This window comes from Erythrolamprus reginae, chromosome 7, assembly GCF_031021105.1.
Source record: "Erythrolamprus reginae isolate rEryReg1 chromosome 7, rEryReg1.hap1, whole genome shotgun sequence".
In the NCBI taxonomy this organism is placed as follows: domain Eukaryota; kingdom Metazoa; phylum Chordata; class Lepidosauria; order Squamata; family Dipsadidae; genus Erythrolamprus; species Erythrolamprus reginae.
The window spans coordinates 38,903,820-38,924,544 of record NC_091956.1 but is presented as its reverse complement, the minus strand read 5'-3'; the positions used below and the strand labels follow the sequence as shown (position 1 = coordinate 38,924,544).

General features: G+C 43.6%; 2 protein-coding genes across 2 annotated transcripts in view; one reads left to right on the top strand and one right to left on the bottom strand.

Annotated features, from left to right (window-relative positions):
* The window catches only part of LOC139170328 (uncharacterized), a 355,966-nt gene that overhangs the window by 123,848 nt on the left and 211,393 nt on the right, over positions 1–20,725 (bottom strand). The window lies entirely within an intron of this gene.
* The window catches only part of FBXL5 (F-box and leucine rich repeat protein 5), a 151,886-nt gene that overhangs the window by 11,285 nt on the left and 119,876 nt on the right, over positions 1–20,725 (top strand). Inside the window, 2 exon segments of the mRNA XM_070757367.1 lie at positions 12,265–12,480; positions 13,019–13,114. Coding sequence (XP_070613468.1) covers positions 12,265–12,480; positions 13,019–13,114 — 312 coding nt within the window.

Here is a 20,725-nt window from a genome sequence, read left to right as displayed (position 1 = left end):
TTTGATACGGTTCCACATAAAGAGCTGATAGATAAATTAGTGAAGATTGGACTTAATCCCTGGATAGTTCAGTGGATTTCAAGCTGGCTGAAGCATGGACATCAGAGAGTTATTGTTAATGGCGAATATTCTGAGCAGAGACAGGTTACAAGCGGTGTGCCACAAGGGTCTGTTCTGGGTCCTATTCTTTTTAATATGTTTGTGAGTGACATAGGGGAAAGTTTGGTAGGGAAGGTTTGCCTATTTGCCGATGACTCTAAAGTGTGCAATAGGGTTGATATTCCTGGAGGCGTCTGTATTATGGTAAATGATTTAGCTTTACTAGATAAATGGTCAATGCAATGGAAACTGCAGTTTAATGTTTCCAAATGTCTGGAGGACAGAAGGAAAAGGGGGGACATGATCGAAACATTTAAATATGTTAAAGGGTTAAATAAGGTTCAGGAGGGAAGTGTTTTTAATAGGAAAGTGAACACAAGAACAAGGGGACACAATCTGAAGTTAGTTGGGGGAAAGATCAAAAGCAACGTGAGGAAATATTATTTCACTGAAAGAGTAGTAGATCCTTGGAACAAACTTCCAGCAGACGTGGTTGGTAAATCCACAGTAACTGAATTTAAACATGCTTGGGATAAACATATATCCATCCTAAGATAAAACACAGGAAATAGTATAAGGGCAGACTAGATGGACCATGAGGTCTTTTTCTGCCGTCAGTCTTCTATGTTTCTATGTTTCTAAAACAGCACAATGGGCAAACTGGAAGTACGTTTACCTGAACTTCTGGTTTGCCCATTTCTGCATGTTTTTCACCTACCAAGCGTCGGAATGGCCTGTGCGCATGCGCGGGGGAAGTGTGTGTGAGAGAGGGGGAAAGCACATGCATGGGGGGAGGAAAGGTATGAGCATGTGCACGCATGCTAGAACCCCCCCCCCTTTTGGCATGTGAACCGAAAAAAGTTCGCCATCACTGCTATATTATATGCTTCAGGAAAGATAATTATCAGCAATGTTCCCTCTTAATTTTCCCCCCCGGTGTGGGTGGAAAACTATAGTGTCTGAGCAGTAGTCCCTTTGGGACTGGGCAGCATAGAAGTATAAATAAATAAATAAACAAATAAGAAAAAAATTCCCATCTTTTTTATTAAAAGAAATTAATAATACCGTAAAACAAAAACAAAATCTATTACTAGTATTACTATCTTCTCTTTTTCCATCCCTGTCTCCTCCCCCATGTGTGTGTGTGTGTGAACTCTTGAACCATTTCCAATAACAGGTGGGGGCTATTGGAAATGGTTCAAGAGTTCTCTCTCTCTCTCTCTCTCACACACACACACACACACACACACACACACACACACGAGGCTGGGTTTTTTTCTCTCTGTTATTATTTGGGTGCTTTTTACCATATGCTTTAAATCAAGAGTAATTTCTCTCTTGCTCTCTCCCCCTCTTGCTCTCTCTCTCTCTCTCTTTTTCTCACTTTCTCCCTCTATCTCGCTCTGTCTGTTGCTCTCTCTTTCTCTCACTCTTTCTCTCTTGTTTTCTTTCTCTCTATTGCTTTCTCTCTCTCTCACTCTTTCTTTCTATCTTTCTTTCTTTCTCTCTTGTTCTCTCTCTTGCTATCTCTCTCTCCCCTTTCTCTTTCTCTCTCTCACACTTTCTCTCTTGTTTTCTTTCTCTTGCTTTCTCTCTCTCTCACTCTTTCTGTCTCTCTTGCTTTCTTTCTCGTTCTCTCTCTTGTTCTCTTGCTATCTCTCTCTCTCCCCCTCTTTCTCTCTCTCTGTTCAATAAATAATTGTTGAAGAAAAAATGTAGTGCATTACTTTCTGGGTGACCCTCATACTATGTTTATAAAGAAGTTAATGAACCCAGCTGAATCAGTCTGTGTGTGCTTCTGGAAATTGATTTTTCTGCAACAAACTCTGATAGATTATCGGTCCAGAGCACATGCATTGTAATTTAAGCTGAAGAGATTGCTTGTGTTTAGAAAGAGAAAGAAGACAGAGAGAAAATTTCAGGATGGCAGCTGTTGAAATTAAGGAGTGCTCTGTGCTTCATTTGGGACAAAAGAATTATATAATATGGGCTGGAAAAAATGAAATTTTTCCTGAAGGCTAAGAAGCTGTGGGATACGATTATTAATCCACCACGGGCTTTTGCAGCTGGAGAACAGAAAAATCATGATAAAGCAATGGCCTTATATAATCTTAAATTTAGAAGATGAGCAGTTTATTAATGTAGTTGTTTTAAGAATGCAAAGGAGGTCTGGCTGAAATAAGAGCTCTGTATGTGAATATGTCAGCATGCAATATTGTGCAATTATCAAAGAAATTATACAGAGCCTGTCTGCAACCAGGTGAATCTGTGGAAAGACATTTATTGCAAATGCAAACTCTGTGGAGTTGGAACAGTGTAGAATGAATATTCCTGAGTCCCAGAAGGTGTTGTTGGTGTTAAACCTCCTTGATGAAACTGAGACATTGCATCTGCAGTGTTTGAATTCAAATCAGAGCAGGACTTGCATTTGGAAGTTTTAAAGGCATGTTCAATTGCAGAAGAGAACAAACACCATTACAGAAGGAGCCACAAGGAGAAATTCCTGAGGTGGGGGCCCAGGGATCGGAGACAAGTGGAAATTTCCACAGACTGAAGGTCTGTAGAGAAGCAAAAAAGCTGCAGAAGATATCAGATTACAGTCCAGCAAAGACTTTCTAAAGAGCAACAACATTTAAAAAGAACTGTTTGCAAAGAAAAGGCTGTTTGCAAAGAAGAAATTATTTTCAAGACAAATTGATGGAAAAATTGCCGTTGTAAAAGTTGGTTGTTGCAACAGCACAGACAAATGGTTAATAGACAGTGGGGCAAGTCAAACTATTGTTAATACTGTAATTCTAAATTGTTTTAAAGGTTGGTTCCAGCTGCTCGAGATGCAGTAGTCTTGTCAAATGGCCCGAAGGCTAAGGTCATTGGAAGAGGCTGTGTGCAAATTCCATATCTGGAAATAAGGTTTAATGGTATATTATGTCTGCCTGAAATGGAGCATAATTTGCTGAGTATCTATAGTTTAGACAAGCAAGGATTTGAGACCACATTTGTAAATGGGAGGTAAAGAGAATTGGGAATGTATGTGCACAGGGCATGAAAGAAGATAATTTTTATGTGTTGCAGGGACAAAAGGTTCAATATGCTCAGACAATAATTAATTAATTATTAATTAGATATATAGGCAGCTCTTCTCGCTTCTCCTTCTCCTAGAATGTGCCACAGTATGTTTCATGTGTTCATCTCTTGCACAGAAGACTTGGTCATGCCAACTTCTGAGTTTTGCAAATGATGGAACAGTTTGCAGAAAGTTTGACCTTAAAGGGATGTAAGGCATATTTGGACTGTGCAGTATGCAGAGCATCAGTCCAAGTTATTCCCAGTGAGCAAAAGTAGTACAAGGCATATAAAAAGAGCTCTAGAACTGGTTAGAGTGCAGTAAAGCTACTTCAGCTGACTGTTAGCTACGGTTCAGTGGTCTATTCTTACCATTGGTTCAGGGTTGACTCAGCCTTCCATCCTTCTGAGATGGGTAAAATGAGGACCCAGATTGTTGGGGACAATATGCTGATTCTGTAAACCGCTTAGAGAGGGCTATAAAGCACTATGAAGCGGTATATAAGTGCTAAAAGTGCTACATGTAGATTTGGTTGAGCCTATGCAAGCCAGTTTGGGAGGAGCAAAGTATGCGCTGGTCATTGTAGATGAGTACAGCAGGTTTGGGTTCTGCTATTTACTAAAGGGAAAAACAGAGGTGCTACAAAAGTTTAAGCAATGGGTAAACTTTGTAGAAAGGTGGTATAAACAATAGATATACATTGTTTCAAAATGACAGGTTCAGAATTTATGTCAACAATGATTGGGACAGTTGGGAATAAAAAACACACACAAATCCATACACAGCAACAGAGAACAGTGTTGTTGAGAGGAAGAATGGAGTCCTACAAATCATGAAGGACTCACTGCTGGAGGATTCTGGTTGAGCAGGTCATACTGGGGTGAAGCCATCGTGACTGCTAATTACTTAATAGGTTGTGGAGTTCCTCCATTAATGATACTCCATATGCAATGCTATATGGGAGGAAACCATCTCTGGCATCTCTTGAGAGTTTTTAGAAGTACTGTGTGGGTGCATATTCCAAAAGCAATTAGAAGAAAGGGACAACCAAAGGCTAGAAAACTCAGGTTTATGGGCTATGAGCCAGGTTCAGAACGCTATCGTTTTTGTGATGGAAGGAAAAGAATAGAGATTTCCCACTAGTTTTACAGAGCAAAATTGGAACAGAATTGATACAAATTTTGGGAATGATTTGCTTAATGATGGTGATCCACTTAGTGACGGTAACTCACTTAGTGACAATAATTCATTTAGTGATGGTGTCAGGTTTCAGGGAGGAAAAACTGAACAAGATATTAAGCAACAGAGGATTGACACACAGATGTAGTCAATGCCATGCAGGTCAGAGCGATGGAACAAGGGGATTTCACCTGACAGGTATTCTGCTAGTAAAGTTAAAGTATATAATGTATGGTATGATCCAAGAAACTATAAGGAAGTATTGGCATTACCTAAAGTTGAACAAGTAAAATGGAAAGAAGCCATGAACAAGGAAGTGAACATGGGAGACCATGCACAGAGTAGCAAAGCTGTGGGATGTAAGTGGGTATACAAGAAGAAAGCACTGCCCAATAATGAGGTGCAATATAAAGCAAGGTTAGTGGTACACGTTTTTTCACAGATGAAAAATGTGCAGTATGATGAGGTATTTGTGCCAACTGTAAAGAGTGAAAGCATCACACTTGCACTACCATTGGCAGCAGCGCATGGCCATAAAATTTGGCATTTTGACATAACCACTGTATTCCTCAGTGCTGAGTTACAGGAAGAAATTTACATGGTTCAAGCACCAGGGTATAAAAGTAAAAAGCCTAACATGGTGCATAAATTGAACAAGGCCATTTATGGGCTGAGGCCGTCATCTAGGAATTGGAATAACTGCATTGAAGGGTTCAAGAGTTGCAAGGCTGATGGTTGCATATACTTCACACTGAAAAGTTACAAGTTGGAGATTGTCAATTATTAGCATTTGTGGATGATCTTTGTTTCATTGCAAAAGATGCATTACAGGTAAAAGAATTTGCTAATAAGTTGGAAAAGAAATTTGAACTAAAGAATTTGGGAGAAATGAAAAATTATCTTGGTGTAGAGATACAAAAGATTGATAAAGGTTATGTTCTCAGCCAAAGAAGAAAAAATGAACAGTTGCTCTAGAGATATAACATGAAATATTGTGACATTGCTCTAATATCTATGAGGACAGATTTTAATAATAGTTTAAGTGAGGACAAAAGTGAAGCCTGTGATCAAGAGATACATCAGTCAGCAAGAGGGAGCCTGTTATATCTGTCACAGTGGTCCAGACCAGACATAGCTTGTGCAGTAAGCCTCTTGAGTCGCTTTACTGCTGCACCAATGCAATTGGATTCTCAGGGATTTGAAGGGAATTATGAATTTGGGTCTTCAAATAGAGGTCTTTGAAGAATTAAAATTGAAATGCTATGCTGATAATGATTATGCAAATGATGTAAAAACCAGAAAGTCCAAATCTGGGATTGTAGTATTGTTTGGAGAGTCTTTAATTGGTTGGAAGTCCAGAAAGAAAATAAGTGTCACCATTTCAACTGCAGAAGCAAAATTTATTGCGTTGACTGAATTACCTTCAGAGGTAACCTGGTATGTACAACTGTTACAGCATTTAAATGTAATATTTAGTGAAGCTGTAATGGTGAATGAAGATAATTCTGCCTGCATTATATTATAACAGGTGACAGTAAAGAATAGAAGCAAGCATGTGAACATTAAATTTATCTATCTATCTATCTATCTATCTATCTATCTATCTATCTATCTATCTATCTATCTATTCATAAGCTGCCCTTCTTGCAGACTCAGGGCAGCATGAGTCAACGAGGAGAATATTGTAATGTCAGGGAAGCCATAAAATGTAAATTAATTAGCTTGCTTCACTCTTCTTCAGAGGACAATTTGGCAGACATAATGACCAAGCCATTGGGTGTTGTGCACTATGGGAAGAATACAAAATTAATTGGATTTATATCTTCCAGTCATGAAGGGAGGAGTGTTAAGATATTCATGAACTGGGAGAGCCATGTTAACAAGATCAGCCAATGAATAGGTATAGCAGCTAAGTCAGCCAATGGGAGTTAAACACTTCTGAGTCTCTGCAGAGAATCGAAACTGGAAACTTAAGTTTAAGGCTGGGCGTGGCTCATCCCACTGTTCTCTGGTTCACTCTGTGCTCTCTTTCCATTCTGTACTCTTAGCCCTCTCTGTGTTTGTCTGGTCTGCTAAAATGTCCTGCTTGTGTTTTACTTGGAAGAAATAATCTACCTTGTGGTACTGTATATATACTACTATCTTTATAAAGAAATTAACAAACCCAAATGAATCAGTCATCTGTGTGTGCGTCTGGAAATTGATTTTTCTGGAACAAACTCTGATACTCATGATGGAACTCTTGAATATAACTAGGTACATCTAAACACGTTTTCTCAGAAAACATGGAAATAACGTAACCTTTTTCATGTTCAAACTTTACTTTGAAGACATAAATTATTACTTATTGCATATAATTACTGCCTGAATAAGATTTTTCAAATGAAAGATTAAGTATTTCAAATGAAAAATCTGCAGTCCCAGCTAAGAGGACTGTTAATCATAATATCTAGACCCAATTTTTTTTTTTAGAATGCTTATTTGTATGTTGTGAGCCGCCCCAGTCCTCAGAGAGGGGCGGCATAAAAGTCCAATAAATAAATAAATAAATTGGTGACCATGAAATACTGTTTTAATTTTTTAATTTTTTTACATTTTTAGTGTTTCCTGAATGTTATGTATTTTTAGCTATCATGAATACAAAAATATTAAATAAAGTACATGTCTGAGGAGATTCTCAGTCATCCAGGTCATAGTTATCTCAAAGGTGCTTTTTAAAAAGGCAACTGGATAGTTTTTTCATTGAGGAAGAAGAAAATGTTTGATGATGGGGGGGGTGGAAAGATAGGCACAGTGGTATCTCTTCTTACGAACGCCTCTTCATACAAACTTTTCGAGATACGAACCAGGTGTTCAGGATTTTTTTTGCCTCTTCTCATGAACCATTTTCGTCTTACGAACCCTCGCTTCTTTCCCGGCTACTACTGCGAGCAGCGGCCAAAACAAGCAATTATGTTTGTAGGCTGTGATGAACTGGAGCAAGGCTTTGCTGTGCGGGGTCTCCCCCCCCCAGCCCTTTTGCTAGAAAGCGGCGCATGTGAGGAGCTCTCCGCAGCCGTCCCAGGTTGGCGGCTGGATAAAGAAAGGCTAGTGAAGTCCTTGGAAGGCAGCGAAACAGGGTGTGTGGGAAAAGCCAGGCTTACAGAGTCCTTTGAGGGCAATGGGGAGGGATGGGAGTCCCTCGCAGTCAGTGTGGTGCGAAGCGTCCCTTTGCAGCGTCTTCTGTGCCAGAGCTCTCCCAGAATAGGCCTCCATCCCGGACTGCCTGCTCGCACAGCTGCCAGTAGTTTCCCTTCAGGAAAAAAGCACACAATTCACCTCGACCCCCCCTCCTTGGTCGCTTACAGGGTGGGCGGCATCGTGTGGGCGGCGGGGATTCCCTACTGAACATATGAACGTCTGGAGCTTCCCGGAGCTTCCTGCCTATTTCCTCATAGTCAGGGACGCTGCAACAAGCTGCGGCTTCGGCGTGGGTGGCAGGGATTCCCTGCCTATCATATGAGCGTCGGGAAGCTTCCCAGAACTTCCCCGACTGCCGCTGGACCTTTTCGGAGCGCTTATCAATCAGTCGCTCCAGGCGTCTGCCATTTGGGGGCAGTTCAGACAGGAAGGGAGGCACATGCCCTCCCAGAACAGGCCTCGATCCTGGGCTGCCCGCTCGCACAGCTGCCAGTAGTTTCTCTTCAGGGAGAGAGCATGCGATTCACACCGCCTCCCCCGCAGTTGCTTCTGCTGCAATGGCCAAAAGAGAGTGGTGCCCATGGAGTCCTTAGGCAGCTGTGCCTCCAGAGCTGCTGCCTGCCCACAGCGCCCCGCAGGTGGCGACTGCCACGGGCGCTTGACTCCACTGCCAAAGGCCAGAGAGGGAGGGAGCCTCCTCCCTTTCCTCCCCCCGACATGGCAGCGGCATTTGGCAGGCTACCTGACATTTTTACCGGCCGGGAAACATGCAAGGCGAATTTGCAGACGGGTCCTTCCTTTCCAAGGACTCGGCAAAACCCTTTAGCAGTGGTCCCCAAACTACGGCCCGCGGAACGGATGCAGCCCGCTGAGGCTACTTATCCAGCCTGCGGCAGCACATGAGATTTTACCCATATAGGTATAATAAGCTCCCTAACTTTTGAAGCGGCTCAAATCCACGCTGTCCCAAATAGTTCACTCGCCTCTAAGATCTGCCACTAAGATCTGCCGAAGAGGAAGAAGATCCAGATTGTGCGTGAAGGGGTAAGTGACAGAGGGGACGGGGTGTGGATCCCAGGCTAGGGATGGCACGTGCAGGGAGGGTTGTTTGGGTTTAAAAGGCTGGTTAAAAACTTGCGCTCCCTCCCCCACGTGGCTTGGAGTCCCACTGGGACGGAGCCCAGCCAGAGAGAGATTTTGCAGAAGCAAAAGACTTCTCTCTGGCCGGACACCACCCCTACGGGACTCCCAAGGTGTGCGGAGGGGACGCCTTGCCCCCAGGATCCATGGCCGCAACCCCATGTGACTTGGGCTCCCTTTCCAAGCCAGCCCTCAGCAAAGTCCATGCTGCGTGGGGGCAAGGGGGTGGGGGTTGAGGCGGGGAACTCATCCCTGGCCAGGCGACAGGTGAGGTCCTCCCGCTGCAGGGCTCACGCGATGCAACTCTGGTTGGTCTCCTCCTCCCCCTCCCTCCCCGCGTGGCAGTGTTATAGCCTCTTTTTAAAAGTGTTTCCTGTTTATTGGTTACAGTGAATGATTGACTTGTGCACTTAAAACAGGTTTTTAAAAGCCCTACATTGCCGGGTCCCCCCTTCAAACACCCCCCTCTGCTTTGCTTGGGGAAGCTCCTCCCAGGGCCTGGTGAGGGCCGGGCTATTTACTCCGCTCTTTGGGCTCACGATAGGGCCACTGGATGTTTTCCTTCGGCGCCTTCCACTTGCTCATCGTGGCGGGCCCCTCTCAACATTCCTAGCTTTCTTGGCACAGGAGGGGAAGGGAGGAGAGAGAGTGGTGTTATGGCCTCTTGCAGGTCCATTGATTGCAGGTCAGTGCAGACAATGGGAGGAGGCGTGAAACTTTGGAAGGGGGGGTGTTGTCTCGGCCAAAGGGGGAAAAAGTAAAAGGGGCTGGAGCCGAGTGCTGGGCAGCACATCTCTTCTCCACCCCACTTCCCTCCAACACGCAAGGGATCTAGACCCCTCAGTGCAGCCCCCCCCATTTTGGAGCCAATAGAAACTGCTCCATTACGATCCCTCCTTTATTTCTTTATTGGCCAAATGTGATTGGACACACAAGGGAGGAGAGAGAAACAAATGAGAGAGTGAAGGGGGAGAGAGAGGGAGAGGACACAGAAATGAGAGAGGCCTGGAAGGAGAGAATGAGAGAGAAGGAAAAGAGGGAAAACAGAGAAAGAAGTGTAGAGAAAGAAAGAAAAGGGAAAGAGAGACAAGAAAGAGAGAAGTAGAGAGGAAGGAAGGAAGGAAGAATGAAATGAATGGAGGGACAGAGGAAGGAAGGACTGTTTTGGGGGGGGGTTATCTTTACATTCAAATAACAGTGTACCATCTAATTTTCCATGAATAAAATGCGGTATTTTGTTAGTAACTAATATCAATCATCAAAAGAGTTGCAAAAATTATTTTTCTAATTTTGTCATCCAGTTACATTCATTTTCTTTTAATTAAATTCCCTCCTTAATGTTCCTTCAAAAAGTACACCAATTATATTTCTAACTTATTAACCATTATGCCAAAGTGCTTCCTTCTTTCCTTATACATTTTTCTAAAAACCAAGAATACCTTGTATAGCCAATCAGATGTTAACAAAAGAAAATCAAAAACAAAACATAAACATATCGGAATTTCAGTGTCAGGCCCAATATTCAGACTTCTTCCCCCCCTCTAAATAGTACATTCCCATTTTGTTTTTTTACTTTAAAATAAGGTATGTGCAGTGTGCATAGGGATTTGTTCATAGTTTTTTTATATAGTCCGGCCCTCCAAATGTCCGAGGGATAGTGAACTGGCCCCCTGTGTAAAAGTTTTGGGGACCCCTGCCCTTCAGCTTCACCAAGGCTTCCTCCCTCCATCCGCTTGCTCCCGAGTAAAGGTCCTTGGCTCTTTCTCTCTCCCTCCCCGTCCCAAATGGCAGCCCTCCTCCACACCCTGATGTTTCGAATCACTCCTCTTTTAAACGTCTGGGTGGCCCAGCCAGACCTGGACAGGCTACCTGGCTTTTAAGGATATGGACAATGATTCAACAGTCCAATTCAGAAACCTGAAGGGCCCCCAACTCAAACCGCAGCTTCCCACAATCCTCTCCTTCCAGCCCTGGGAGCTCAGGAGCAAGCAAACGGAGGGACGAAGCCTTGGCAAAGCTAAAGGGTTTTGCCAAGTTCTTGGAAAGGAAGGACCCGTCTGCAAACTCGCCTTGCCTGTTTACCGGCTGGTAAAAACACTGGGTAGGCTGCTGAATGCCGCTGCCACGCCGGGGGAGGAGAGAAAGGGAGGAGGCTCCCTTTCTCTCCGGCCTCGGCTCTCTCTTCCGCTGTTGGCCATGCAGTTAGGAAGGGTTTTGAGAATTGGGTCTGGGGGACAGCGCCATGGTCCTGGCTGTCGGCGTTCATTCTGTCTTCTCCTGCTTCTCCTCGCCCGCTCACACGCGCCCTCACCCCCAGCAGCTGTGCTCACCGATCAAGAAGCCTTTTCACTTTTTTTGGTCTCTTATTTCTGTGGGGAGCGGGATCAATAGGAGAAGGAGGAAGAGGGCACTCTCCTCTTCGCTTCCGCTTCTCATTCCACCACTCCTTCCAATAAAAACAGTTCTCAATCCTGCGGGGGGAGTGGAGAGTTAAAGCCAGCTGCTTTGGGCACCTTGAAGAGACTCCCCCAGAGGAAGTGGGTGCCAGGCACGGAGTGCGAGCCAGGGAGCCTTGTCTGAGGCCAAAGAACCAGTCCTTGCCTTGGCCAGGATTCCCCTCTGCCTGCCGCCGCCACCGAAAACAATTTCAAGGAAGGTGGAAGCCCCACCGGCTGACAAGCCACCAGGCAGCTTCCTGCGCATGTCAATCCACCCACGAGGCTCCCTCTGGGCAGCTTGCGCTGTCTTCTCCCCTCCACCTGCCCCCGAACAAGGTCTGAATGATGGCGGTAATGAGGCAAAAGGGGTGAGTTTTGGGATTGCACGCATTATTCGCTTTTACATTGATTCCTATGGGAAACATTGTTTCATTTTACGAACTTTTCTTACGAACCTGGTCACAGAACCAATTAAGTTCGTATGACGAAGTACCACTTACTGATATTTGAGACTGGCTAGTGAGAAGATGGAAGGGTAGCTTCTGATAGAATGGGGGGCGTGGGGGGTGGAATGGAAGAATATTTATTTGCAGTCATTGTTAGCACTCTGAGAACTATTGAAGCCATTTGGGGGCTATCTATGCCAAGTGGCCTCAACAGCTCTCAGACAGTGCTAACAATCTGTGAGCCGCTCCAGTCTGCGGAGAGGGGCGGCATACAAATCTAATAAATAATAATAATAATAATAATAATAATAATAATCAGGTGATTACAAAGAAATAAAATCCTTCCATCTTTCCCATCCTTTCACTCCCACCATCCAGTCTTAATTGTAGTACCTATCTTTCCATCCCCCTGCCATCATAATTGATGAAACTTCTTGGATGAGAAGGAGAACTTTTTCTTCTTAAGGAAAAAACAGTCCAGTTGTCTTTTGACTTTATATGAATGAAAATTATAAATAAATGCTATTTGTTAAATGTGATTTTTCCCCAGTATATAACATATACTTTTAACATTTAAAAATAATACCTAAAATAATTTTAAGCACAGCTACAGAAGTACAAATTTAGTTAGGAATTTATAATTGGCTAAGGGTTAGCTTCTTAAAAATTAATTCAAAGAAAATGTAAATTTCTAATGTGCAACCCTCTTTTTCTCCAGCTTTCTAAGACAAATTTCTCCAACAACAATGATTTCCGAGCTCTTCTCCAATCATTATATGCTACATTTAAAGAATTTAAAATGCATGAACAGATTGAAAATGAATACATCATTGGCTTACTTCAGCAACGTAGTCAAACTGTATATAATGTACATTCAGACAATAAGTTGTCAGAGATGCTTAGTCTCTTTGAAAAAGGCTTGAAAAATGTAAAGGTGAGTGATTTTTGGCATGGGTAAAATCAATTGAAGAATAGTTATCAGAAATCAGTATCAATGTTGCATGTAAATGATTAATTATAAAATGAAGACTTATTTTCATTGATAGATGTGATTTTGTGAAGGAAGCATGGTGTTTGTTGCTATAATATACTCAGAAGAGAAAATGTGTTTAACATAATTTTTATCAAAAAATGTTATTTTGAATACACAAAATGTGTTAAAAAAACACCTTTTGCTTAGAGGTTATGTTTATTTCGGTAGCAAACAGTCACAGTGCTTCTCACTGTAATGAGAATAGTCTCACTGTAATTTTGGATAGTTGATAGATTAAAATTGGAATTGAAAAAACTGTGGAGTAACTTGCATTGCTAAATATTTGCAACCCAACTCCAGTATTTCTTTATTTTTGTCTTAAAAAGGTTTATGACTAATTCTTTACATGTAATGTATTATTGATTTAATAAGTAGATCAAACATTTATAACTTAAGTAGCACATAATGTTCTATGATGAATTTGAAAACTAATTTTCAGAACGAATATGAGCAGCTCAACTATGCGAAACAGCTAAAGGAACGATTGGAAGCTTTTACCAGAGATTTCCTTCCTCACATGAAAGAGGAAGAGGAGGTGAGTGGTTTGGGGAATGACTACATGTTTTGAGAAATGTTTCCTTTATTTCTAGCATTTGGAGGTGAATAGTGTGTATTCATCATTGATCTCTCTCTCTCTCTCTCTCTGTGTATGTATGTATGTATATATGTATTTTCCCCGTGTATCGAGAGTGTTTTTGCAATGTTTCGATGAGATCACACTCTCTGAGTGATGGTAGGTTAAAGTCCCCCAAAATGATACGCTTGGGGAACTTCACCGCCAGCCTGGCTACCTCCTCAAGTAGCGCAGGCAGGGCTGTTGACATGCAGCTGGGAGGCAGGTACGTGAGCTACAAGCCCACCTGAACCCCTAGATCCCACTTCACAAAGTGGGACTCATAATCTCAGGAGCAGTGAGCCTTGTAGGGTGAAGGTCTTCTTGGCTATAATAGCCACTCCTGTCCTCCTTCCCTGGGGTTATGGCTGGTGCCATACCTGAAACCCAGCTGGGCACATTTCAGAGAGAGAAACTGCTCCCTCTGGGCCCAGCCATGTCTTAGTCACATGTGCCAGGTCAGCCTCCTCATCCAAGAGTAAATCCTGGATGAGGGGAGCTTTATTTACAACCGACCTGGTATTGAGTAGCAACAGCCTGAACCTGACATTCTGGTCATCCTCCAGCTAGACAGCAAAACCAGGAATGTTGTTTACAGGGAGGTCCTGAACAATTCATCTGAGGGACAAATTGAAAGTTTATACTGTGCAAATAATGTCTTCATCTGTAACAAAAACTTAGCTTACCATCTCTAACAAAATAATACAGTCTCTTTTATTAATTACTCATTAATTTTCAAGCTTTAAGTGTCAATTTATCAAGCCCTATCACATAGTTTCATAGCAGAACACCAATATCAGCTAATTATTTTTATAAAAGGAAAGATCTTTCCACTTATGTGTTAAAAGAAAATGCTACTTCATTATTTCTGCCCCTTCTTCAAATGTGCTCATTAAACTGAGAAGGTAAATTCAGCTGAAAAAATCCTGGGGTTTCGGAAAATCCATCCCTCAGCCATGTCCTTAGCCCATAGGATTTCACAGTGCTAAATGTTTCAGGCTCCTTGTGTTTGTTCTCAATCTCTTCTGTGACATTTGAAACCATCTCCCTTGGTCATTGGATTGGTCATTTGAATTAAGAAAATCTTCACAGTGACAGAGAGAGAGAGAAAGAGAGAGAGAGAACTTAAACTATTGGTGTACATAAGCAAATGCATTGCAAATGAGAGCAAAATAGCTTCCACCAATTTGTAAAATATTAATATGAAGCACACCCAAATAAACTTTTTAATTATTTTAATTAAATTAAAAGATAATTCTTTTTGTTAGTCTTCAATGCTAATTAAATTTTACACTTTATATGGCTAAAAGTCTTTTTATGTATAAACTAGATTCAAACTATATTTCAGAATTGTCAACACATTACAAATGGAAATTCTTTAAAACCAAACAGCCATCAGATGTTTGTTTCTTGTACCCTGGCAGGATTTAAAAATATTCTAATAATAAAGGTTAAATCATAAACTGTATTACAATTCAAAGTTGGAAATTATACTAGCAGATCCTGCTAAGCAAAAGAACATCCCACATCTATTATACTCTTTTCCCCATCTTACTCTGGGTATTCTACTGGCTGTTGCTAGTATGATATATTTATACTGTTACACTGAGTTTAAATAAGGCAGGTGTCAGAAGAATACCTTTACTAGACAAGAATGAAAACAAGATCGGAGGCAAAAGGCACATAAATTGCATATAGAAATAATCCCAAATCCTTCCCCACATAACCACCTGGGCAAATACTCCAATCCTGTCACCCCAGGATGTCACATCGGCACCAGTGTTCCCTCTAAGGTGCGAGGCCATGCGGCCACGCACACAAGAACAACCCCCCGCACAGCCTTTTCCAAGGCTGGACAGTGGAGCTGGGCATCAGAGTTGGGGGGAGTGACAAGGAAAGTACGAGGAAGTTTTGCACTGGCAAAGGTTTTTCCTCCTCCGAATGTCGTACGAGCTCCCCATTCCACTGCCGGCCTGCCATGTGCCTCGGGAAGGGGAGGCTGAGCACTCTGCCACGAACTTTAAAAAGAAAGGCGGAGAATCTCTCCCAGCCGCCACAACTGGGAGGCCTGGCACCGGCCCATCCGTGGCAGGTGGTGCCGGGGCGGCCGCGGTTCCCTCTCCTCCCACTGCCTGTGTCTACCGTTGGCGCCTCCCGCCAAGCCGGCAGTCATCGCCATGGGTTCCTCGGGTGGGAGCTGCCACTTCCCTCTCGGCAGCCCAGCCAGAAAGCGCAGAGATTATTGCTGCCGGCATTGCTGCCGCCTCTGCCTCCACTCAGGGAGCCACCGTGGTCGCCACGCCTTTTCCTCTCGCTCAGCTCGACTACTTTGGGCGTGATGAGCCAGGAGGTGACAGTGAAGCCCAAGACCAGCCCCAGAACAACACGGAAGAGAGAGAGAGGAGGAGAGAGAGGGTTCCGCCCCGCAAGGAGATGCCCACCAGGCTGCAGGTCCTGCCGCCACTGCCTTCTTTCCCTCTGCCTTTTTCTCGTCACGGTGCCCCAGCCTGCCTTTGCGAGTCTGTGAAACGGCCGCCCCCCCCCCTCCGGCATTCAGGAAAGGCGTCCACGCACCCGCCCGCCCTCGGGCTCCAAGGGCAGCACCTTCCCAACACTGGCGCCACACTGGTTTCCCTCACGTCCCTCCCGCCCCTCTGCCTCCTCCACGCAAGAACGGTGAAGCAAACGAGCGGCCGTTGTTCCGCTCTTCAACGAGACTCCACTCGCTGCTGCTCAGCCTGCTCCTTCACATACACTCACACACTCCGGCAGGAGTGGCGCCCTGTGGGGAAAAAGTCTTCCTCCCCCAGAGGTGCATGGTGGGGTGCAGAAGTTCACCCTGAGGCAGCCCTGAGGGAGGAGGTGGGGATTGCGCCCGTCTTGCCTAGGGCCACCCTTCCCGTATCTGGTGCCCGCCAGGCATGTGGGCACCCAATTTCCCAATTGGTTGGCTGCCTGGGGCAGTGTTGGACGGGGAACTCTCTTCTGTATAGTGCCCCTCAAAGGCCTGCGAATGACTGAGCGCTCCTTAGCGTATGACTGGGCAGTGGTGGCTGTTTGGGTAAGGAATTTTGTTCTGCTTATGTTGCCCTCTCTGACACACCCAGGGAAAGAGAGCGGGGAAAGCTGTGCAGTCAAGGCAAGGTCTCAATGGCTGAGGAAGAGGCCAAGCATAATCGGTAGCAGCTTTCCCTTTGCACTAATAGCATAGCATAGCATTTAGACTTATATACTGCTTCCTAGTGCTTTTACAGCCCTCTCTAAACTGTTTACAGAATCAGCCTATTGGCCCCAAAAATGGAGGAAGGAAGGAGTTATGACCTTCGCAGCAGTCCCACATTTGTGTAATCAAAACATGGCCTCCATTTCATATTTATGATAATTGCTGTGTCCTGAGTTACATGGGGGAGGGGGGAGAAGCCAGATTCACTTAATGACCAGGTTTCTAACCAATCCACGCACAGGCATGAAAATGTGCCACTCAGACATTATACTTTTCCGCCCACACCAAAAAAAAATTAGAGGGAACATTGGTTGGCACATGTCCAGGTGGAGCCTCCATATCTGGTCAGTCAAAGCCGTTGATCTTGACCAGGCTATAAACATGTGCAACCTGGCCGTATGTGATGAGAACTTTCTTCCCTGAACTCCTAATCAGACACATGAAGAGACATCTCCAGCACAGCTTCCCCCCTCCCAAATACTTAACCTTCCGTTCATCCCCCATTTCTGTGGTAGCCGATGCAAGTAGGCAGCATTGAGACTGACATTCAGTCCTCCTGCAATAGGGATGTTAGTCCTAGGGAAACACGGAACATAACAGAAGAAAAGCAAATAAATATAAATATAACAAGGAAAGCACATTCATGGTTTATTGGAGTATTTGGAATGGAATAACTAAATTAATCTAGGGGCCCTGATATCTTGCTCATTCACCCATTCAGAATGTGAGGAAGGGAAGTGCTTCCAGGCTACCAAATATTGTACTTTGCCCTTTTGTTTTCTAGAGTCAAGGATTTCTTGAAATGCTGTTCACCTTCGATAAGTAAAGGCACAGGGGGAGGTTTCTAGGTTGGCTAAAGAGAGGATGTCTGTTTGGACTTCAAAAGGCTGACATGGAAAATGGTGAATTCTTTTAAGGGCTTTTGAAAGTTCTAATTGTACTATTACTGGATTTATAAATTTCACAATGGGAAAATGGCTCACATACTTAGGCCCAAGTTTCTTAGATTTCTATATAGTCTGTAGGTATTTTGTTGACAAAAAAACCTCTATCACCGACTTGGTATTTTTTTGGCCTAATCCTTTTCTTGTCAGTCTGTTTTTTATGGGCTTGGTGAGCTTCGTTTAATGCTTTGCGAGTTATGGACCAAATCATTTGATGCTGTTCGATCCACTCCCTTCGTGAATCTGGGGTTTCTCCTGTGGTAGTTCAGGGATGGGTACAAAATCTTGGCCATGCTACTATGAACAGAGTTATTGTAAGATACCTCAGCAAAAGGTAGCAGGTCATCCCAATTATCTTGTTGGTAATTAATATAACACCTGGGATATCGCTCCAAGACTGACTTAGTTCATTCACAGGCTCCATTTGTTTGGGGGTGATGGGCGGAGTTTAAGCCCTGGGCAGAGCCTAAGAGAGCCAGGAACTGCTTCCAAAACTGGGAAGTCAATTGGACTTCTCTATCCAAGATTTTTCATTTGGGGACCCCATGTAACCTATATACAAGATGGATAAATAGTTTAGTCAACATCTTTGATTATGGAATCTTGGAGGAAGGCACAAAATGGATCTGTTTAGAAAATAGGTCAGTGATTACCAAAATAATTGTATTACCCCCACCAATGTTCCCTCTAATTTTTTTTCAGTGTGGGCGGAAACGTATAATGTTTGAGCGGCACATTTTCATGCCTTGGCGTGGATTGGTTAGAAACAAAAGGGGGGGGGGTCACGTGACCTCAGAACACACAGCAACGGTCATAAATATGAAACGGCTGCTGCGAAGGTCCTAAGTGTGAAAAGGGTGCATAAGTCACTTTTTTCATAGCAGTTGCAACTTTGAACGGTCAGTAAATGAACCATTGTAAGTCGAGGACAACCTGCCTTCTCCCCTAGATGTTTTCTGGGACTCCTGATCTGCTGATCTACTGATCTGCTTCTAAAGGAGTGCACTGGTCAGACAGATAATCCTCGACTTCCCTTCTGACCCCAATGGAGGCCCATGTTTCTATCTCCTGAGTAAGACGGTTAAGTGAGTTCTGTCTCACTTTACCACCTTTCTTGCCAGAGTCGTTAAGTGAATCCCTGCAGTTGCTTGGCAGAAGATCCCAAAAGATGTTCACATAACCCTGGGACATTGCCACCATCATAACTACGTTGTCAAGTATCCAAAGTTTGATCCAATAACCCCTTTATTTTTCTAACAAAGTCCTTCCTTCCTAGAAGGAAGAATAGAAAGAATAAAATGGAAAAGGTGATTAAAAGGGGATACAAAAAATAAAAAAGAAAAAGGTTCAGTTCAAAGTTCTGCTCAGATTAAAGCAATTGGACTTTGAGAAGAGTTGATTAAGCTTGGAGTATTGTTTTGTTTGCTCTTTTTTAAATTATTTTTTCTATTTAGATATATGAATTTAGGAATTGCTGATCTGTTTTAATAAATTTAGAAGTATTGATTATAATAAGATATGTAGTAGGTGATACTGATTTGGATTAATGCATAAATGGAATTGAATTTAGAATTGTTGGGGATATTAATGATATTAATAATTTTTACTTGATTAAAAATAGAGAATATTAGGAATTTTTTTCCTTTTCTCAAATTGAAATTTAAGATTAATAATTAAGTAAGAAATGTAGAGAAGTATTAATTGGTTAAATGTTAGATGGGCTGAAATAATGTTCAAATATTGGATTAGGTAAATGTACTATTTAGAGGGGGGGGGAGAAGTCCTTCATTCCTCTATTTCTTTTTTCTTCCTTACTTTCTTTTCCCTCCATTTCTCCTTCCTTCCCTCCCTCCCTCCTTCCTCTCCTTTTCTTTTTCTCTCTTTCTTTCGCATTTTCTCTCTTTCTCTCTTTCTCCTTCTCTCTTTTTCTCTCGCTCTATGTCTATTGCTGCCTGTTGCTATCTCTCTTTTTCTCTCTCTTTCTCCCCTCTCTTTCTTTCACTCTCTCTATCTCTCCCCCTTTCTTTCTCTTTCTCTCACCCCCCCCGACGATCATCATGCCAGCACCGGCAGAATGTGGGGCGCGGATCCGCGCTCCCACCCGATGATCATCAACGTAAGGGGAAACTTCGCTGGCCTTCGCCCCCAACTCCAATGCCTGGCTCCGTTGTGTGCGGCCTTCGAAAAGGCGGCCGCGTGGGAACATTGACCCCCACTATCAGGCAACATGACAATGAAATCCATAGATATTTGTTTCCATGGGGCCCCTGGTTTAGGAACATTTTGAAGTAACCCCGGTTTCCCAGGTGGCCTCTTTGTGGCAGCACACATGGGGCAACTAGCCACATAAGCTTCAATGTCCTTATTTGGGAAAGCCCATGATTGCTCTCGCAGCTACATTTTGCATGATCTGAAGTTTCTGAAGTTTCTGAACACTCTTCAAAGGTAGCCCCATGTAGAGAGCAAAAAAGAGAGAGAGATAGCAAGAAAGAGAGAGGGGGGAGAGAAAGAGAGATAAAGCAAAAAAGAGAAAGAGAGAGATAGCAAGAAAGAGAGAAAGGAAGATAGGGGGGAGAAAGAAAGAGAGAAAGCAAAAGAGAGAGAGATAGCAATAAAGAGAGAGAGAGAAAGAGAGGGAGAGAGAGGGGAGAGAGAGAAAGAGAAAGCAAAAAAGAGAGAGAAATAGCAAGAAAAAGAGAGAGAGGGAGAGCGGGGGAGAGAGAAAGCAAAAAAGAGAGAAGATAGCAAGAGAGAGAGGGGGGAGAAAGAAAGACAGCAAGAGAGAGAGAAAGGAAGAGAGAGAGAAAGGGGAAGGAGGGTGAGGGAAAGACATAGAGGGAGGGAAGAAGGTAGAGAGAAACAGCAAGAAAGGAAGGAAGGGAGAAACAAAGGGATGGAGAGAGATGGAAAGAAAGAGGAAGGAACAAAGAGAGAAAGAGGGAGAGAGAGAGAAATAGAGCGAAAGAGAGAGGTTTTTTTGTCCTAACTTTTTTTAGTCCCCCCCCCAATATTCCCCAGGATTTTGTAAATGTGAATAATGTGCCACGCCTCAAAAAAGGTTGGGAAACACTGGACCAGAGAGGTAGGAGGAGAACCACTGAAGAACAGTGTCTCCCACTCCCAACCCCTCCAGCCGGCGCAGAAGGATACCATGGTCGATGGTATCGAAAGCCGCTCAGAGGTCAAGAAGCACCAGGACAGAGGATAAACCCCTGTCCCAGGCTCGCCAGAGATCATCCATCAATGCGACCAAAGCAGTTTCCGTGCTGTAACCGGTCCTGAAACCCGACTGTTGGGGACCTAGATAATCGGCTTCTTCCAAGGACCGCTGGAGCTGGAGCGCCATCACCTTCTCAACAACCTTCC